The following is an 18,528-nucleotide window of genomic DNA, read 5'->3' on the forward strand; positions in this document are numbered from 1 at the left end:
TACCATTTCTTTAAGGGAGCTTTGAAAACTTTCGAACACAAGAGACTTCTTCCTCCGTTTAGTAATTGCGATTAACTAAAAACTCAAACTCCTTTATACCCAATAGCCAATCAATAGTGAAGAGAGTCGTTCCGGTTCATTCAAAGATCAAACGCCAAATGAATTGCTCGTAAAATTTGTGAGTCGCACACCGCCGGCAAGTCTGGCATGTCAACAGCTAATGATGATGGAAGAAGCGCCGAAAAAGCCGCTGCGGCAAAAGCAATGCGTTGAACGATGAGTATTATTAAAAGACTGCGGAAACCATACTGATATACATATATGTACTAGAGCCAGTGTTGCTGCCGCTAGGCTTGCTGCCTTCTGTCGCCTGATTGTGGTGGCGGTGATATCGGCGTGGCCGCGCACATGTCGGCGCATACGAGTGGCGGATTAGCGCGACGGCTCTTTAGGATTAAAACCATTGAGGAAATCTGTTGCTCCTGATACCCGCAAGAGCACAATATGCTTCTTCCGGTAACACTCAATTACTGTTGTTGTTTTTGTGCATTTGGCTACTGTTGTTGTTCGTAGTAAAAGTGCGCCGCTTACTGGATTTCATGCCGCACTTTATGTATGTTTATTTAATCGCTTTAAGGTTATGTACCAACATGTGTGTGTATGTGTGTGTGTGCGAGTGCGGAATTCATACATTAACTTTTGCCAACTGGCCTATTTTTGCCGTTTCATAGACATTTATTTATTTGTTAAAGCTTGATGCGATTTGTGATGCCCTTCCCTAAGGTCGTTTGGCTGGTACTTTGATTCCATTATTGAGTTCCACACATACATACATACCTACATACACTTACATATGTTGTGTGTTATAAAAAGGAACTCGGGGAAAAGTGGCAGGGACATTAAGGCTAACAAATTGCCAGACTAGTACAAATCGTATGAAAATGCAAATGCCATTCCGGTACTGCGCAGCCATAATGCAGTGTTCAATAACTTAGCGAATTAGTATTATTTTTATGGCAAGTTATGGACAATAACGCAACGTACATATGCGAGTTAGATTGGAGTTTTTTCGCAATCTTTGTAGGTACATCACACGTATATGTATGTGTTTACATTTATTATTTTCATAATAATTTTGTAGATTTGTTGGTGGTATTCATTAATTCTCTAGTTTCAGCTTACATGTATTAATTTTTATGCATATAATCCATATCTATTGAATTAAGTTAATATCATTCTTTATGATATTTAATTCCAATATCTAGAGAGTATAGTATATTTTAGAATACGTCGTTGCCGGCTGACTATTTACCAAAATAAAAATCTTAAAAATGTAATTATTATTGTTATTCTGAAGCAGATTTTAGTAACTTCTTAATTAGCTCAGCAAGCGCTGACCAACAACCAGAACTTGAGCGATTGCGATCATTATGGTTTAGAGTGAACCGTAAGAAGCCTTTCGAACTATTGGCTCACCTATTGACGTTCTGACAAGACATGTTTTACACGAGGTAAGGTTAAATATTCTGTCTGATGCTCTTTGCAGAAGCTGTATGCAGGAATGCAGGGGAATCATCATGCCACTTTCTCCTCTATAGTCCAGCTTTTCTAAAATTGAGATTGAACCTAACCTTTCCCAAAGTAAATTAATTAAATTAAGAAAGCTAAAAAGCAATAATATTTGTCTTACATACATATGTATGTATGTAAGTGAACAGAGAGATGCCTTGTTGTGCCCTGAGTATAGTATTTATCAAACATCTCTAGGCGAATATTCACCTCCCAAACTCGGAACAGTCCAGAAGAAAGTGTTGAGTTGTTTCCACGTCACCTACTTCCATACAGCTTCTGTAAATGGCGTCTGGTAGGATTCCCAACTTTGCAGCATGGACGCGAATAGGGCAATGGCCTGCTAAAAGCCCCAAACTTAGGGAGAGGCCAGCCTTACTGAGGGCAAAGATATCAATAGAACTCTTGTGATCGATCTTGGATCAAAAGCCTTTTGCGACAACGTATGTACCGGTGGCGGCTCAGCGCTGGCCAAGCTTCCACGAATCCCAGCGATCTAGTAGTAGAAAACAAGAGGATACGGGAGTACCGACCTACTCACATTCTACCGAAAGTGGCACTAGGGTGCCTTTTCTTGCTGGCTCATCAGCTATGCAATTTCCTACGATTCCGCTTTGGCCTGGCACTTATACTAGTCTCATCCCAAAGACACTCGATGCTATTGATAGCAAAGTTAGGCAAACCTCGACTGTTAATGAATTCAAAGCTGGTATCGCCGCTCTGCTATCTGAGTGAATGGTCACTTCTCCGAAGGAGGCCGCACTCCGGAGCAGTAGCTCTACTGCTACCTTAATAGCTGCAACCTCGGATTTCCTTTTCTGCAATAGTTAAGAAGCTCCTGATAGTAAATCCTTCCACTAACCTTCCACCAAGCTTTGACCCATCCGTGGAGAAGCTCACTGCGCTTGTCCAAGGACTTCTTCCATCGTCGGTATGTGGGCAGAGAAGAAGCCGCCAGAGTTCGGTTTGGCGACTAATCCAAGTGATCCGGTAAAGTGTCAAAGTGTGTGAGGATATTCGAGTGTTCCGATATATGTATATTCCTAAATCATATTTTTTGGTTATATATCGTATAATACAAATCTTTTTTGTGGAGTTCTACAATAAAAAAGTTTTAACTTCGGGTCCGAAGCTATAATACCCTTCACAACTGCCTTTTTACAGCTTAAAAGGGTATAAAAAGTTTGGTATTTTGATTTTTATCGGTTGTTGCGGTTGTAACGGCAGAAAACAGTTGGATAAAAATCCGGGTCCATTCCGGTTACTTAGATCCGATTGTCGTGGGAACGGTTGATTTTTATTGGTCAGTGTGTGTTGTGGTTATATGCTATCGTAAATACGATAAATTAACAAAGAAAAGAGTTTTCCATACAAAGATCGGTCACTTGTGTGGAAGCTATATGTTATAGTAATTCGATATCAGCGGTTCCGACAAATGACCAGCTTTTATGTAAGACAAGAAAAAACGTTAACTTCGGCTGCACCGAAGCTAATATACCCTTCACAGGTGCATTTCTTTTAGTAACTAAGTGTTCAGTTTGTATGGAAGCTATATGCTATAGTAATCCGATCTGAACATTTTTTTCGGAGATTACATTGTTGCCTTAGAAAATAATCTATACCAAATTTGGTGAAGATACATTGTCAAATGTGAAAGTTTTCCATACAAGAATTTGATTCTGATCGTTCAGTTTATATGGCAGCTATATGTTATAGTGGTCCGATATCGGCCGTTCCGACAAATGAGCAGCTTCTTGAAGAGGAAATGACGTTTGCAAAATTTCAAAAGGATATCTTAAAAACTGAGGGACTAGTTCGTATATATACAGACGGACAGACGGACGGACGGACGGACGGACAGACAGACAGACGGACATGGTTAAATCGACTCAGCTCAACATACTGATCATTTATATATATACTTTATAGGGTCTCCGACGCTTCTTTCTGGGTGTTACAAACATCGTGATAAACTTAATATACTCTGTTCAGGGTATAAAAATGACGTGCGCGCAGTTTCAGATCGATATATAAAAAACTGAGAGACTAGTTTGCGTAAGGACAGACGAACATGTCGAAATGGCAACATGACAGGGTATAACAACTGTTCTTTGATCATAATGCAAGAGTGACATGTCTTACAGAAAAGGCTTACGAAAAAATAGAGTTTGTAAATGTAAATATAAATGGAAATATATAGGAATTACAGACTCAAGATCATAGAACTTTATTGGTTCAGCATTACTAAATTCCAATGGTTTAAATCCACGATTCGGTTTTCACTAGGTTTGAACAATATGTTACGCCTCTAGCGTTGTACCTATTCGGTAATATTGGATAGTCGAACAAGTATCTACGATATGATTGATCAAAATTCCATATCAAGGAGATGAAGTTCATTATACCAAACTTATCTGCAATGAAGTCTTTTTATTTTGTTTTGGAAAACTCCACCAGCAAAGTATATAGTATACACATTGGAAAAATTGGAGTTTTCAAAATCAACCCTGAGGCAACTGAGAAATTGCAATTTGGTTGAAATTGTTCGAGCCGCAGCAAAAAATTTTATATACAGAGTCGCAATATTTTATATAAAAAATATTTTAATTCGAATTTAAATTTCTTACTAAAGAAAATAAGGGCCCAAAGGTGGAATATATTAGCACATGGCTGAAAAAAAAACAACTATAGTGAATTGGTGAAAATATTTGAAAAATGCGAGTAAAATAAAAATTTCAAGCTAATTGCTTGCTTTTTAGGTTTTTATGGAATAAGTCTGCAATCCACAGTAAATATGCTCGAATGATTTTAAAATACCTTTTGATACTAGACTCTTTTTAATAACGACCTTTGTTTGTGTATTAAAACATTTTGTGAATATAATTTTAATATAATTACTTTCTACATTGCTTATAATGAACCCTTCAACTTGTCAGGTTATATTTAAATTCAGCTATGATCCAACTATTTACAAAGAAAAAAACGATTCATCAACCAAATTCCTTTAAAAACTCCTATATACAAGTATATTAGAATAAATATGACTTTAACAGCAATTCTTGGAAATTTAATTGCATTACGGCCCACATTATTAATCATACCTAAAAAATATGTGTATATATGTATATGCACCGTAAACCCTAAGCCCAGCGCACATTGCACATCTGCTCCTTTAAGAAAAATAGAAATCGGAGGCGTATGAAGAATTTCGCAAATTTTACTAAAATCACGTACGGCAAGTGAAGTCAATCAATAAAACAGATGCATACAAATCCAGCAACAATGTTACGCTATGTAATTATATTGGGAAATTTCTGGGAAATTCACATATTTATGCCAAACGTTCGAAGTTAGTTGTCAATACTCATTGGTGGTCTTACGGAAAAAATAGAAAAAAATATATACTAAGTATACAAAAATGTATATAAATAGTATATACATATATGTATATACTTATATGTATATAGTATATATGCTCGACTGCAATTGTATGTAGGGAAATGAGAGTCGCAGGAGCTCTAAAATACATTTGTATTACTCATTGTGCGATGAATTTGAATGCATAACAAAAAACCTACAGGAAAAGTCAATTATCTACACCTAGATGCTATTGTTACACGCCTAAGCATAAACTGCCCAAAAATAACAAAAACAAATATTTACATATATTTGCCAAATCATATAGTTTCTATACTCTACATATGTATATACATACATATGTACACGCTTACATATAGTGAACAACCTGTTGGCCACAAGCGATTTGCTTGAGGTAGAAAAATTTTGCAGACAGCAAGACGCCCACAAAAGCCTTGCAGCAAAAGCCATGCAAGCGCAACGGAGACACGCGCACCTTTCACGCCATGCAAGACAAGACATATATCTGTATCTAATATCTATGCTTGCATGAGTGTGTGTGTATTGTGTGCAGAATTCATTCATAAAATGTTACGTTCGACTTGCAATCGCTGCTGCTGCTAATGCCAATCAATAACGGGCGCAGGTAAAAACGGTGCGCCGAGTGCAGATCCATGAATGGGCTAATGTCGGCTCGGATTTGTTGGATTGCTTAGGGATTGGACATAATGCGCACCATTATGTTGCACAGAAGTCAATTGGCTTGACTTTGAGAATGAAAGAAAATTACATACATATGTACGAATCGGAGTATAAAACTGAGCATTGTTGGCTGGCAAAAACAATTTCACTTGCTGGCGTGTGAACTATGTTGTTGTAATCTATAGTATATACAGGTAGTTGTTGCATGACGACCAATAGCCGCTGCAGTGTCGGCCAGGTAAATGCACTTGTTTTGGGTATTTCACTCAAAAACTCAAAAGTGCAAGTGTGCGACTTCTTAAAAGTCTGGCACATTTTCTAATCCCAAACAGTTACAAATTAGTTTTAAGACAGTCAAGAACGTTCCGCAGAATAGACTAGAGTGGCAGACAATAAATTTGCTAATTGGAAAATAGTGATATACATAGTAATAAGTGTAATATAGCAGTGTGTTTGCGAAAATGATATTTCAGCGAAAGACTTTAAGCGAGCGCAATCGGCCCAGTTTTACAAGTGCGTGTTGCTCTTCGTTTACAATAACAAAACTAAATATATATGAATATATGGTTTATGGAAATTTTCATATTTAATAATAAATTTTTATATTTAATAATAAAAAAATTGATAAACTCTTAATAACATTGCTTTCTGTCGCTTCGATTTGCAGGCTTAGCTAAATCCTGTGCCATGAAGGAGAAGAGTAAAAATGCCGCTCGCACTAGACGTGAAAAGGAAAATGCGGAATTCTTCGAACTGGCCAAATTACTACCACTACCAAGTGCAATTACATCACAGTTGGACAAAGCGTCCATCATAAGATTAACAACATCGTATCTGAAAATGCGTCAAGTCTTTCCCGATGGTGAGTAGTAAAACTATTAACAAAGTACTTAAAAGCATTATTTGTGATATAAGAAAGATATGAAAGCACAAAACAAAACAAAAGTTGGTAGTTATAAGCTATAGTAGGCCGATCTGAGGAATTTCGGGAAGATAACTTATCAAATAAAGTTGGTTTCCATATAAAGACTTGATTTTCAGCGGTCAGCTTGTATGATCCGATATCAGCGGTTCCAACAAATGAGCAGCTTTCTTTGGAGAAAAGACGCATGCAAAAATTCAGATATCTAAAAAACTGAAGAACTAGAAACAGCTAAATCGATTCAGCTCATTACGCTGATCCCTTATGTATACATATGTATACTTTATAAGGTCTCCGACTTTTCCTTCTGGGTGATACAAACTTCGTAGCAAGGGTAGGTGGTCTTTCAAGGAATAAATATACATCTAATTGTGATATTTACATGATTTCTTAATAAGCTAGAACCGAGTAACCAATTAACGAGTTATCGGTTAGGCATCGGTTTAAAATCTAAACTTTTGATGACCTAAATTGCAGTACCTAAAACATAAGTCAAAAAGAGTTTAGGCTGTATTTCGCTCGATATGCCCTACAATTCAAACCATGTGTTCGAACCAAAGCTTAACCGAAAATCCCAAATAGGGAGTTGTTTTGTAGAGGGAATGTGTTTTCAATTAAAGGCACTCAGTTTAGGTTAGGGTAAATTGGATGGCTGATGGAGGATCACACTTAGTCTGCTATGATAGTTGGAAATCAGCTTTCGAAAAAGCGATTTGAGCCTAACACAAATCTGCTTAGGTGCTTATGTCTAAAAGTAAGAGATCCGAGGGGTTTTAGTCTTGATCTGGCAATCTGGGGGTACATTAGAGAAGGAACTTTTGAGATGATACTATCTCATGTACTTTCAAGCAGTTCATTCAGCTGACAAAAAATTTTTAATCTTACCGCATGAATCGCGATCACAGAGTGTCCTTTTTAGAACTCCTACAACTATTAAAAAGTGAACTTTCTGAGTGGGAAGAGCTTACAAGAAACTGGGGATTAATAAAAAATGATTATTTTCATCCTGACATGAAATTCGATTATTTTGGGCATTCGGGTTTTGTCATCGATATTGGTAGGGTTTTGTTATGGATATTGGTAGGTCCTTGCACGTTCAGTCTTCTATAAATAAGAACACTACTTTAGTCGTCATAATGTCACTGACTTAGTTTTGTAACTATGATTTTGCATTGACTGGAAGCTTCCAGCATGCTGAACAGACTTATCGCTTTTAAATCTTCAACGCGAGTGCTTAGCACTCTTCAGAACAATCTATTAAGGAATCAAAAAAGGATTATATTTTCGATTAATAGACCGCTTCGGCTCATCTTTGCCGCGATATTCGGCCGATTGATCGTCTGTTTCCGGGTGGTAAGCATAGATACCAAGACACCCTGGTAATCGGAAGTGTTTGCCTATACTTAAGTCAGAGATGAAAAGCCTTTTCAAAAACGCCTAACCGATTGATCTACTCCGTCGTTTGCTGCTTTGACATAGTTAGACGCTTACAAAGTGTGCAAAACTTTGTTTTGAACCCTCAATTAAGTTCGCACAAAGAAAGTTTGGCCTCTTTTATGTACCAATCACGATTATCAATTATTTTTACGAGTATTTTGTTTTGCGTCTAACAACAATTGGAAGTATGTTGTTGTTTTCATTAAACTATAATTGGAACAATTGGCGCGCGACTACTTTGCGGCATTGTACTACCTTATAACAACAAAAAAATCTGTCAAAGCTCAATGACGTCCCGCTTTGTGCCCGCTTTCGCTGACCGTTTGACAGCGACACACGTCAGGATCATAGGTGGTGGGCGACGACGCGTACTCGAGCACGGTGCACCACGAGCCGCCACCAACGAACAAATTCCTGCCGGCTATGCCAAATGATGTGTTAATGCTATGGTTGGAGTTTGTATGTTAAACATATGTTTGTATGTATGTACATACATGCGCTGCAAAGTTAATATGCTCGTAATTGTTACAAAGCGCAGCAGGACATCTCATGCTTGGGAGTGTAAAAGTCGCATAGTGGATTTTTTACGACAGGAAATTGAGCGGAAGGCTTGGTTGATTAAAGTAATACTTGAGTATGTTCTTTGTAGATTTATAATTATGGGAGGATTGATTTCACAAGCGCAAGCTTAATGTGAAAGGAGTCAATGAAGTGTAAGCCGCTGCATTTTCCTGTTTGCTAACATTCATTGAATTGAGTCGCAGAGACTCTCGGTAGTATGATCGTAAATAACTATAAGGGGTCACATCATAGCCAAAACGTCTTGATACCGGTAAATAGGAAAAGTCTGGAATTATATTTGAATAAGGATTACCAACGCGGCTGTTTTCTTCTTTTCATGGGTATGGTTTTTACGTGGCGGGTCCCAAACCCAGCGCACAACCCTGGGAAGGGATGGTTCGGCTTCTCACTTTAGCTCGCCTTCAAACGGATGTGTTTTGGCTACCAAGAGCATACTTAGTCTAATACCGGAAGTCGTGAGCTGCTTGAGTCATATGTAAAAGAATCTGGCCACTTTCCTCACTTGCCTGGACTTCTACACATTACTCTATTCTCTAAGTAAATGGGTCTGGTAGTGAACGAGGGCAAAACGAAATATCTCCTGTCATCATACAAACAGTCGTCACACTCACGACAGTCACACTCACTAACAGTCACAACTTAGAAAATATTAACACCAACAACAATGTCAGCCTCGAAATCCTCTTGCCAACAGGGGCTACTTCGAACCGAGTAGGCAATTGAGAAGTAAAGTGCTTTCTCGACGAGCAAAGATCAAACTCTATAAGTCACCCATGGACGATGACAATATCTGACGAGTCGGCGTTACGAGTTTTCGAGAAAAAGGTTTGGCGGAAAATTTATGGTCCTTTGCGCATTGGCAACGGCGAGTATCGCTTTCGATGGAACGATGAGCGGTATGAGTTATACGCCGACATGGTCATAGCTCAGCGAATTAAGAGACAGCGGCTACGTTGGCTAGATCATGTCGTCCGAATCGATGAAAACACTCCAGCTCTGAGAGTATCCGTCGCTGTACCGGTCGGGGTAAGCAGAGGAAGAAGACCTCCACTCTGTTGGAAAGACCAGGTGGAGAAGGACCTGGCTTCGCTTGGAGTCTCCAATTGGTACCAAACAGCGAAAAGGAAGAACGACTGGCGCGCTGTTGTTAACTCGGCTATAATCGCGTAAGCGGTGTCTAATCCAATATAGAAGAAGAAGAAGTGTGTTGATATCAGAACAATTCTGGCGCGTTCGAATTCGACTAAAAACTAATCGATCGTTAAGCAAATTTTTGGGTGCCTTGAAACTTAATCAAGCCCACCGGCAAAAAATACTAAGAAACTCTAACAAAACTCTATTTTCAAGACATGAAAAACAAAATTTTATAAATTTAACGAAATTAGCTTTTAGAAAATTATATTTCTTTTTAAAAATATAAATATGCCTATTTTAGTACAAACGGAAGGAAAGCGGTTAGCATATGCCCTCAATCATATAATACACGCCCACCTAATCGCACACTTGGAAATCACAAACACACCAACACAGTGTTTCATAATGCAATGCTAGTGCACAAACACACACACATAAACTTACCGAATGTGGGGAAGAATTCTGCTGAGCTAAAGTCTACGCGCTAACAAAGCACAAGATTTTCAAACATACATGTGTAACACATTTGCAACACTTGCTTCCACTTCTTTCTTCCTTTTCTTAAGCTTCCACAAGTATATGTGTATGTTTGTATATGTGTGTATATAACACAAGGGCGGAAGCTAAAGCCAAGTGGGGGTGGATATGCAACTTGAAGACATTTTTTTGTCTTACTTTTTGCTTCGTCCTCCTTTGTGCCTTTTTATTGTAATAATTATTTCCATAATGCTTGAGAGGCAATGCTCGTCGTGGAAATAAAAGAAACACACAGCAACAAAAATAACATAGCGGAAAATGACTCAAATCAAGCGAAACAAGCAAATAGTCGTAAGGAGCAGCAGCTTTAACTATAACAATGCGGTACACGCTACAACAGCTATAAAAAGCCAGTTTGCGCAACAACAACAACAAAAGCTTCGTCGTAAAAAACAGGGCATAACACTTTTGTTTTTCCACCTTCCTCGTTTTTTTTTGCGTCCTTCTTCATTTTTTTCCACATTCCCACTTGGTATGGGCTCGTATCTGCTGCTGCTGCTGCTCAGCCCCTTCTCCTCCCATAACAAAGTTCTGTTTGTCCTGTGAGAACTTGTCTACCTTTGAGTCTCAGCTCACATCCTGGCGGTAGCTGGTTGCTGTGCTGTGATTTTGCGCCTCTCCCGCTGTCGGTGGCTGTCACCGCAATGTCGCGTGTACGCTGAGAACACCCGTTGAATTGTGACACAAAAGCCTGCCGCTGCATCCCACTGTGCTGATGACTTTAATTGGGAATAATATTTATACGTCATCATGGGTTGTTAAATTGTAAGTGCAAAGTTTCGCAGAATCTCATTTGTGTGTGTGTGTGTGTAGCAGAGACGTGAGAAGTGTGCTGCTGGTGGGAGGCAGGCGCATATGGGTTGGTGCTTGTGGCATACGTTTTACGTCGCACCTTTTTGTACTCATTAAAAGTGACTTTTTTCGCTTTGTTGTCGTTGTTGTATGTATTGTACCTTATTTTTGTAGTCTTCTCTTTTGCCATTATCAGTATTATAGGAAATTTTTTCTTTTCTGTTTTATCATTTTTTTCACTTAGGTCTGGGCGAGGCGTGGGGCACTTCACCGGCAATGCAACGCGGCGCTATCAAAGAGCTTGGCTCACATTTGCTGCAAACATTGGACGGTTTCATATTTGTTGTGGCACCGGATGGCAAAATTATGTACATCTCCGAAACGGCATCCGTACAGCTGGGACTCAGTCAGGTGAGTTTGAATTGACTAATATGAAAACCTCCGCTTTGGAGAAGACTTAGAAAGACTAACTTGAAGTTGGAAATAAGGTATAAGCATTAGAAAGACTTATTTAGAATTGGAAATACGATTTTTTAAACGAAGTCATTGAAACTAAAAATAACTTAGCATATATTTGGTCCAAAGCTCAGCAAAGCAAGACAAAAAATTTAATTAATTTAAAAATTTGAGATAACGAATAAATTTATATTATTATTTCCTCGCTTGTAGACAATAATTTAACCAGCAGATGTTAATTGTTCGTCACACTGTTCAAGGAATAGGTAAAATAAATCGTTGAGAAGCTTTATTTATGCGCATAATTTTATTTCATAGCCTCTTCTTTGCTCCAAGTATGCAAATTTTGTGTTCTGAAGATGCTCCTTTACAGTTTCCGCAAATTTGCATTTCTGAGCAACGCAAAATAAGCAAAAAATTATATTAGTAACAGCATTAATAGCAAAAGTTAAATTTTTTAGCACCAACTTTAGAAGTTTTGGCATAATTACTTTATTGTACAAAAAAATAAAAAATAAAATAAAAACAAGAGAAAAAGTAAACTTCGGCTTTACCGCAGCTATAATACCCTTCAGAGGTACATTTCTTATGGTATAAAGGGTATAAAAAAGTTCTTTACCCTCATTTCGATCGGTCGGTCTGTATGGCAGCTATACGCCATAGTGGTCCGATCGAAACAATTTGTTCGGAAAATGTAGCTTTGCTTTAAATAATAAACTGTGTCGAATTTTGTTAAGATATCTCCTCAAATAAAGAAGTTTTCCATACAAAGATTTTATTTTTATCGAACAGATTGAAAGCAGCTATATACTACTTGTATAGTGCTTCGACACAGTCGGTTCCAACAAATAAGTAGCTTTTTGAGGAGATAAGCACGTGTGTAAAATTTCAGATTGATATCTCAAAAACTGAGGTACTAGTTCCCATATAGACAGGCGAACCTGGCTAAAAATCAACTCAGCTCTTCACGCTGTTCATTTATATATCTGTATTCTATCTTAAAGCTTCTCCGACGTTTTCTACTAAATCTTTATTAACGCATTAAAATAATTCTCTCCCCCGCTTACTCATTCTTCAGGTTGAACTCACCGGCAATTCCATATTTGAATATATACACAACCACGATCACGATGAGATGAACGCTATACTCTCACTGCATCCTTATATGTACCAAAATCCGGTAAGTTATTCTTTTGTCGCCATTTTTCAGTATATATATATACATAAATCTATGTACATATATATGCTTGAGTACTGATCCACGGCTTCTCTTCTTTCCATTTTGTTTGCCGTTTGGTATTTTAGGATGCATTTATTAATTCATTACATCTACCACAGAGCGGCAATCCACCCACCGGCCATGCGAACGTCATCGGCAGTCCGAATGGCAGCTATGGCAATGATCGTGGTTCGCATACGATCGAATTGCAAAAATCCTTCTTCCTGCGCATGAAGTGTGTGCTGGCGAAACGGAACGCTGGACTCACCACATCTGGTTATAAGGTATGTAGCGGCTTTGTAGTGTTGTTTTTTGTTTTTGTATTGTATTTTTATTACAATTTTTTTTATTTTTTTTAGGTTATTCACTGCTCTGGCTACTTGAAAGCGCGCATATTTCCTGACTATGGCGACGGTCATGGCGGTTACATACAAAATTTGGGCCTTGTAGCTGTCGGTCACTCTCTGCCTTCGTCTGCGATAACGGAAATTAAATTACACACAAACATGTTTATGTTTCGGGCGTGTATGGATCTGAAATTAATATTTTTAGATGCGAGGTGAGTGCCATTTTTTTAGACTGATAGTTATGAGCGAAAATCTAGCGACGATGAAGATGTAGTGTTTCAAAGTTCGAATATAGTTTTAGGATGCTCAATGAATTATATAAAAACTTGAACTAGGAGATTTTTATATTAAATATGATTAACGTAGGCACTGATACAAACGGATAATCAAAATTTTAGGGAAAAAAAATTTTTAGGTTAGGTCGAAAAGTGAAATATTAACTCTAATTACTTGTATTTAATATTTTTTTAATTTAAAACATTTTAGTTTAAAATTTTTTTTAATATTTTGTATAAAAAGAAATACTTCAATATTTTAAAATAAAAAATATTAAACAATAATATTTTAAATTAAAAAAAAATTATTAAACAAAAATATTGATAATAACTCACTTTTCGACTTAACCTAAAAAATTATTAACAATATTTTTGTCTAATATTTTTTTTAATTCAAAATATTTTTATTTAATAACTGTTATTATCTCGCTTCTCGGTTTTTTCTCCGTCGCTTGTAGTCTTTTGTTTAAAAAAAATACTATAAATATTTCCCCTGAGGTGATGGTAGCACCACAAGCAAAATCAGCGAAAGAAATTAAAAAAAATAGTAAAAATATTTTTTGATTTCAAAAAAATAAATATTTAACCTAACCTAGAAAAATGTTTTAGTTCGAAATCTGTCCGAAGTTTAAATAAATAAATTTAACGGTACATGTAACAAAAAAAATATTTATTTGAAAATGTCGCAGCTGTTGCTTCTCAAGACCAATTTTTGTCAAACCAAAAATGTTTTTTAATTTTTATCAAACATAAAAAAATGTTCAGTGAATAATGTATTAAATTACAGGCAATTAGGCATATTATTTCGAAAATTTCTCTGCACATTTTATTAAAGCTCAAACTGGAAATATGAAACTGAACAAATATTAAACAGCGACACTTTCCATTGTCATTGTGACAATAGATGGAAAATCAAAGATAAAAAATAAATATATATACTTTCGTATATACATATGTATCTATAATGAAAGACAATGTCTATAAAAAAAGCCCTGCCTTCCAATCAACCGCTTGCCACTCATCCACCCACTTTGACTGAGCAAACAAAACGGCAAAACAAACCATTTCCCTCTTAACTAAGTGCTGCAATATTGTTATGCTCAGCAGTATCAGAAGTAACGGTAGTCGAGTGGTTGTAGCTGTTGGGAATTGTGATTTTGTTTCTTCGACGGCAACCAGATGATAAAAATGTAGAAAATTCCGGTGGCATGGGTAAGCTTGGGGGAGTTTTTGGCAGCTACCAGTCGTCGTTTGCCGACGTCTGGTTATTACCGACACTCAATTACCCTCATGATGATGTTTTTGCTATTGTCTGTCAAAAAATGACAATGGAGTTTTCGTTCAACTCATACAAGTACATACATACATACATAAATATATGCATATGTAGTAGTTAGTAGCTCGAAATTATATGCTTGTAGGAAATGTTACAAACTGCTTGAATGCTGTAGGAATTTGTTATCGTCATGATGTTGTATACCCTTCATCTGTACATTTTTAGTAGCATGAAAGGGTATAAAAAGACTTTTTTCTTGATTTTGAACGGTCATCTTATATGGCTACAGTGGACTGATCTGATTAATTTACTAGAAGATTGTGGCGATGTTTTGATCAATAGTCTAAGTCAACTTTCGTGAAGATATCTTGCCAAATAAAAAGTGTTTTTACAAGAACAAGAGTAATTGGTTTGTTTGTATGAGAGCTGTATACTATGGTGATCCGATATCGACAAATGAATGAAGCTTCGAGGTGAGAAAAGAATGTGAAAACATTTCAGATCGATATTACACAAACTCAGGGGCATAGCTAAACCGACTTAATTTGGATACAAGCGCTGGACATAAAATCACATGCAAGACCAATAAAAACGGTGTATAGATTTTCTGCAATCCGAGTAATAAGTCCGAACGATACCAAGCGATGCTTCTGAAGTGAAGTGAAGTGAAGTGAAGCCAGCATGCCGCCTATTGACATCAAAAGGGGACGAAGTCGTGCTACTATACCAGCTATCAGAGTTGTCTAAAAGGCAGAAAGAAGCAGAGAGACCCAAGAGCCTTATAATGTGTCAGCAACGATGGCAAACCCCATCCAAAGGTTGGACGATGGACGCACAGACTGATCCCAGACATTCATTCGTGGATAGACAGACGACTTGGGGACCTGAATTTCCACCTATTGCAGTGTTTAAGTGGTCATGGATGCTTTAGAAAGTATTTGTTACAAATTAATCATGACGTTAGTCTGTATTGTCCGACGTGTACAGATTGCATAGCAGACGCTGAACACGTATTTTTGCAGTGCCCCCGTTTTTTAAACATAAGGGAAAAGCTAAAATCTACACACAAGTTGGAAAATTTGGCAACACATACATATGTATCAGTTCTCCGAAAAATGGAAAGCTGTCAGCGAACTGTCAGCTCTAATTATGACAAAATTAAGAAACTTACAATAGATTAGAAGTCAGTAATACCTAATCCGGTGGTTCCGTGGAAGAGAGATGAGTTAGAAGCAGGTTAGGTTTAGCGGTTTAAGTTCCACATTTCGGCTTTTGATTTTACGGTTTCCGACGATACCTTCTATATCTTTTTCGGGGTACAATAACTCTAGCTCATAGCTTCTTTGAGCACCATCATTAGTATAATTAAAGGTTAGAATTCGAAGTTAGTTATAGTTTTTAATTCAGTTATACTATTATATGTTTCTAAACAAAAAAGAGAAAGCTTCTAATTCAGCTCTCTTCTCTCTCTCTCTCTCTCTCTCAAAGTTTTATGGCCCGAAATTTTATTTTTTTAATATTTATTTTTCTCAAATTTACAAGTGAATTGTTGAACTAATAAAAATCTGTTAATTTAAATTTTTCAGGGTATCCCAACTCACCGGCTATGAACCGCAAGACCTCATAGAGAAAACCCTCTATCAGTACATACACGTTGCGGACATTGGAGCCATGAGCTGCGCCCACCAAACACGTAAGTATTATATAGTATTTGGCCGGCGTGTGTCATGGACTGCCACGCAATGTTTTTATTTAAAACAATAAATGCAAATAAAATGAAAAAAGCGAATCACACCAGGCACAATCGTTTAATTCCCAGCAAATTATAGTGAAATCCTTTCAATTCATTTTCAACGCATTTACAATATTTATTTATTTATTTTTCTACAATACGCTTTTGTTGTTCCAACTAATTTGCATTGTATTTTACATGTTGTCGTTATTGCAGTGGTATACAAAGGACAAGTCACCACCAAATACTATCGCTTCCTGACGAAGGGCGGCGGCTGGGTCTGGGTGCAGTCGTACGCGACCGTCGTGCACAACACACGCTCCTCGCGCACTCACTGCATCGTCAGCGTAAATTATGTCCTTAGGTGAGTGCAAAGCTGGTATATAGTATATACATGTGTGTGTGTGTGTGTACGTGTATTACGGAAATAGTGTTGAATAATACGAGTAAGTCCAGCCAATAACGGGTGGATTACGAAACGTTGGCGCTGAAAAAATATTGGCCATGCTGAAGTGTTTTAATAGGATTGTTTTGTTATGAAGGGATTTTGTGATTGCGCCGAGTAGATTTGCAGCAGGAAAATATTTCTCATTTGATGCGACATATTGCTATTGTCATATGTATGTATAAAAAGCTTTATTATCAGGCTTTATTTTTACTAGTAAATGGTCTAGGGCTTTAAGCGTGGGATATAACCCCATTAGTAACTGTATATATGTATATGTATAGTATATACCATACATATGTTTTTTTGTAATGACATACAGTATATAGACACATGCCTAAGTACTAATATGTACTTATGTATGTATGTACATACATACGAGGTGTGTTAAAACAATAACGGAAATTTTCGTTTTTTTGGCAAAATTATTTCAAAATAATCCCCACTGGGTGCTAAGTACTTATGCCGCCAGCGTTTCTTCCAAACATCGAAACACTTATTCTTCTTTGGCACTACAACCGTGGGTCAGTCTGACTTAAGAACACGAAGCTTCATCAGTTGCCTCTATCTATTGCGAGATTCCGCCAGTTGAACATTCCAAGTGCAGACAGGTCGCTTTCATTTGGTCCTTCTATTGGATGCGTGGGTCTCGAGACGAAAGAGCTTTTCGCTGGAGCATCACCTGCCATGCGAACGACATGGTCTAACCCGCGCATTCATTGAAGTTTTATACGCTTAACTATTATACTATATATCCATGTCACCTTATAGCTTATATATGGTAGTTTGTGGTTCCGTCGTCTTCGTATATTCATCGTTCATGTGGACGGCTCCAAAGATATTGCGAATAACAGTTCTCTCGATGGCTCCAAGTGCTTTCTCATTTCGCTTAGTCATCTTCCATGTTTCTGCCCCCTATAAAATGAATAGAGACTTAGAGAGCGTAATATTTGTTCGTCGAGAGAGGGATCTGCTTCTCAATTGCCTACCAACCCAAAGTAGCACGTGTTGGCAAGAATTATTCTAAGCTAATCTCTAGACTCTAAGCTTGGATTATTGATGGAATTTATGCTAGAGAGATTTAGTACCGAAGACGCGATGAATCTTTGTATGTGAACTCGAGGAACTTGGTCTTGTCATCGATCAACAAGACCAACGTCGTTTGCTTTTTCTTATAGACCTAAAAAGGCTGCTCTGTTGTTGAGGCCTACGATGTCTATTTAAAGTCTATGATCGCAATTAATGTGTAAATGGGGTGTGGAAGGGTATCCAGTCACAATTGAGCTACCATATTCAATCCCTACTCCTGCGTCCGTCACGAACACCCCGGGCAACGTGAACAACTTTGAGTGAGAAGTGGTAACCAATTCGTGTAAACCTGAGGCTAAGAAGGAAGGACCCTTGATGAGGCCACTCCGAGGTAATCGGCTAGAGGGCTCAACAAGGTTGCAACGTCAGTCCACCAGGAGCTGCAGCTGCAAGAGGATCTGATTTGGAGCAAGTGGTTCGCTATATAAACGTGATCAACGAAGCATTTTGTCCCATTTTTCATCTTTCTTGTAAAACAAGGTTCTTTAAAGTTCTAAAAGTTCGATAATTGGACTCTCCAAACTTCCAAACTATAATTTAAAAGTTTCCGGATCTTTTGAACACACCTCGCTGTAAACAATACTATAAAATACAATGTGAAACGAGCACTACTGATATAGTAATAATCGAATATTTTTAATTTTTTCTGTGAAGATT

At 37.5% G+C, this 18,528-nt stretch overlaps 1 protein-coding gene across 4 annotated transcripts in view; it reads left to right on the forward strand.

Annotated features, from left to right (window-relative positions):
* LOC126764882 (protein single-minded) overlaps positions 1 to 18,528 on the forward strand; it is a 56,267-nt gene that overhangs the window by 33,843 nt on the left and 3,896 nt on the right. For 2 of the 4 annotated variants that reach the window (XM_050482561.1, XM_050482552.1), the window contains exons 2-8: positions 6,296 to 6,490; positions 11,277 to 11,443; positions 12,567 to 12,668; positions 12,794 to 12,991; positions 13,067 to 13,266; positions 16,192 to 16,298; positions 16,554 to 16,701. In XM_050482561.1, the coding sequence (XP_050338518.1) occupies positions 6,316 to 6,490; positions 11,277 to 11,443; positions 12,567 to 12,668; positions 12,794 to 12,991; positions 13,067 to 13,266; positions 16,192 to 16,298; positions 16,554 to 16,701 (1,097 nt within the window). In that variant the 5' untranslated portion in view covers positions 6,296 to 6,315. Of the gene's footprint in view, positions 1 to 6,054; positions 6,142 to 6,295; positions 6,491 to 11,276; positions 11,444 to 12,566; positions 12,669 to 12,793; positions 12,992 to 13,066; positions 13,267 to 16,191; positions 16,299 to 16,553; positions 16,702 to 18,528 lie in introns of those variants that run through there. The other 2 variants (XM_050482533.1, XM_050482541.1) reach the window with 2 other exon arrangements.

This window comes from Bactrocera neohumeralis, chromosome 2, assembly GCF_024586455.1.
Source record: "Bactrocera neohumeralis isolate Rockhampton chromosome 2, APGP_CSIRO_Bneo_wtdbg2-racon-allhic-juicebox.fasta_v2, whole genome shotgun sequence".
Taxonomy (NCBI): domain Eukaryota; kingdom Metazoa; phylum Arthropoda; class Insecta; order Diptera; family Tephritidae; genus Bactrocera; species Bactrocera neohumeralis.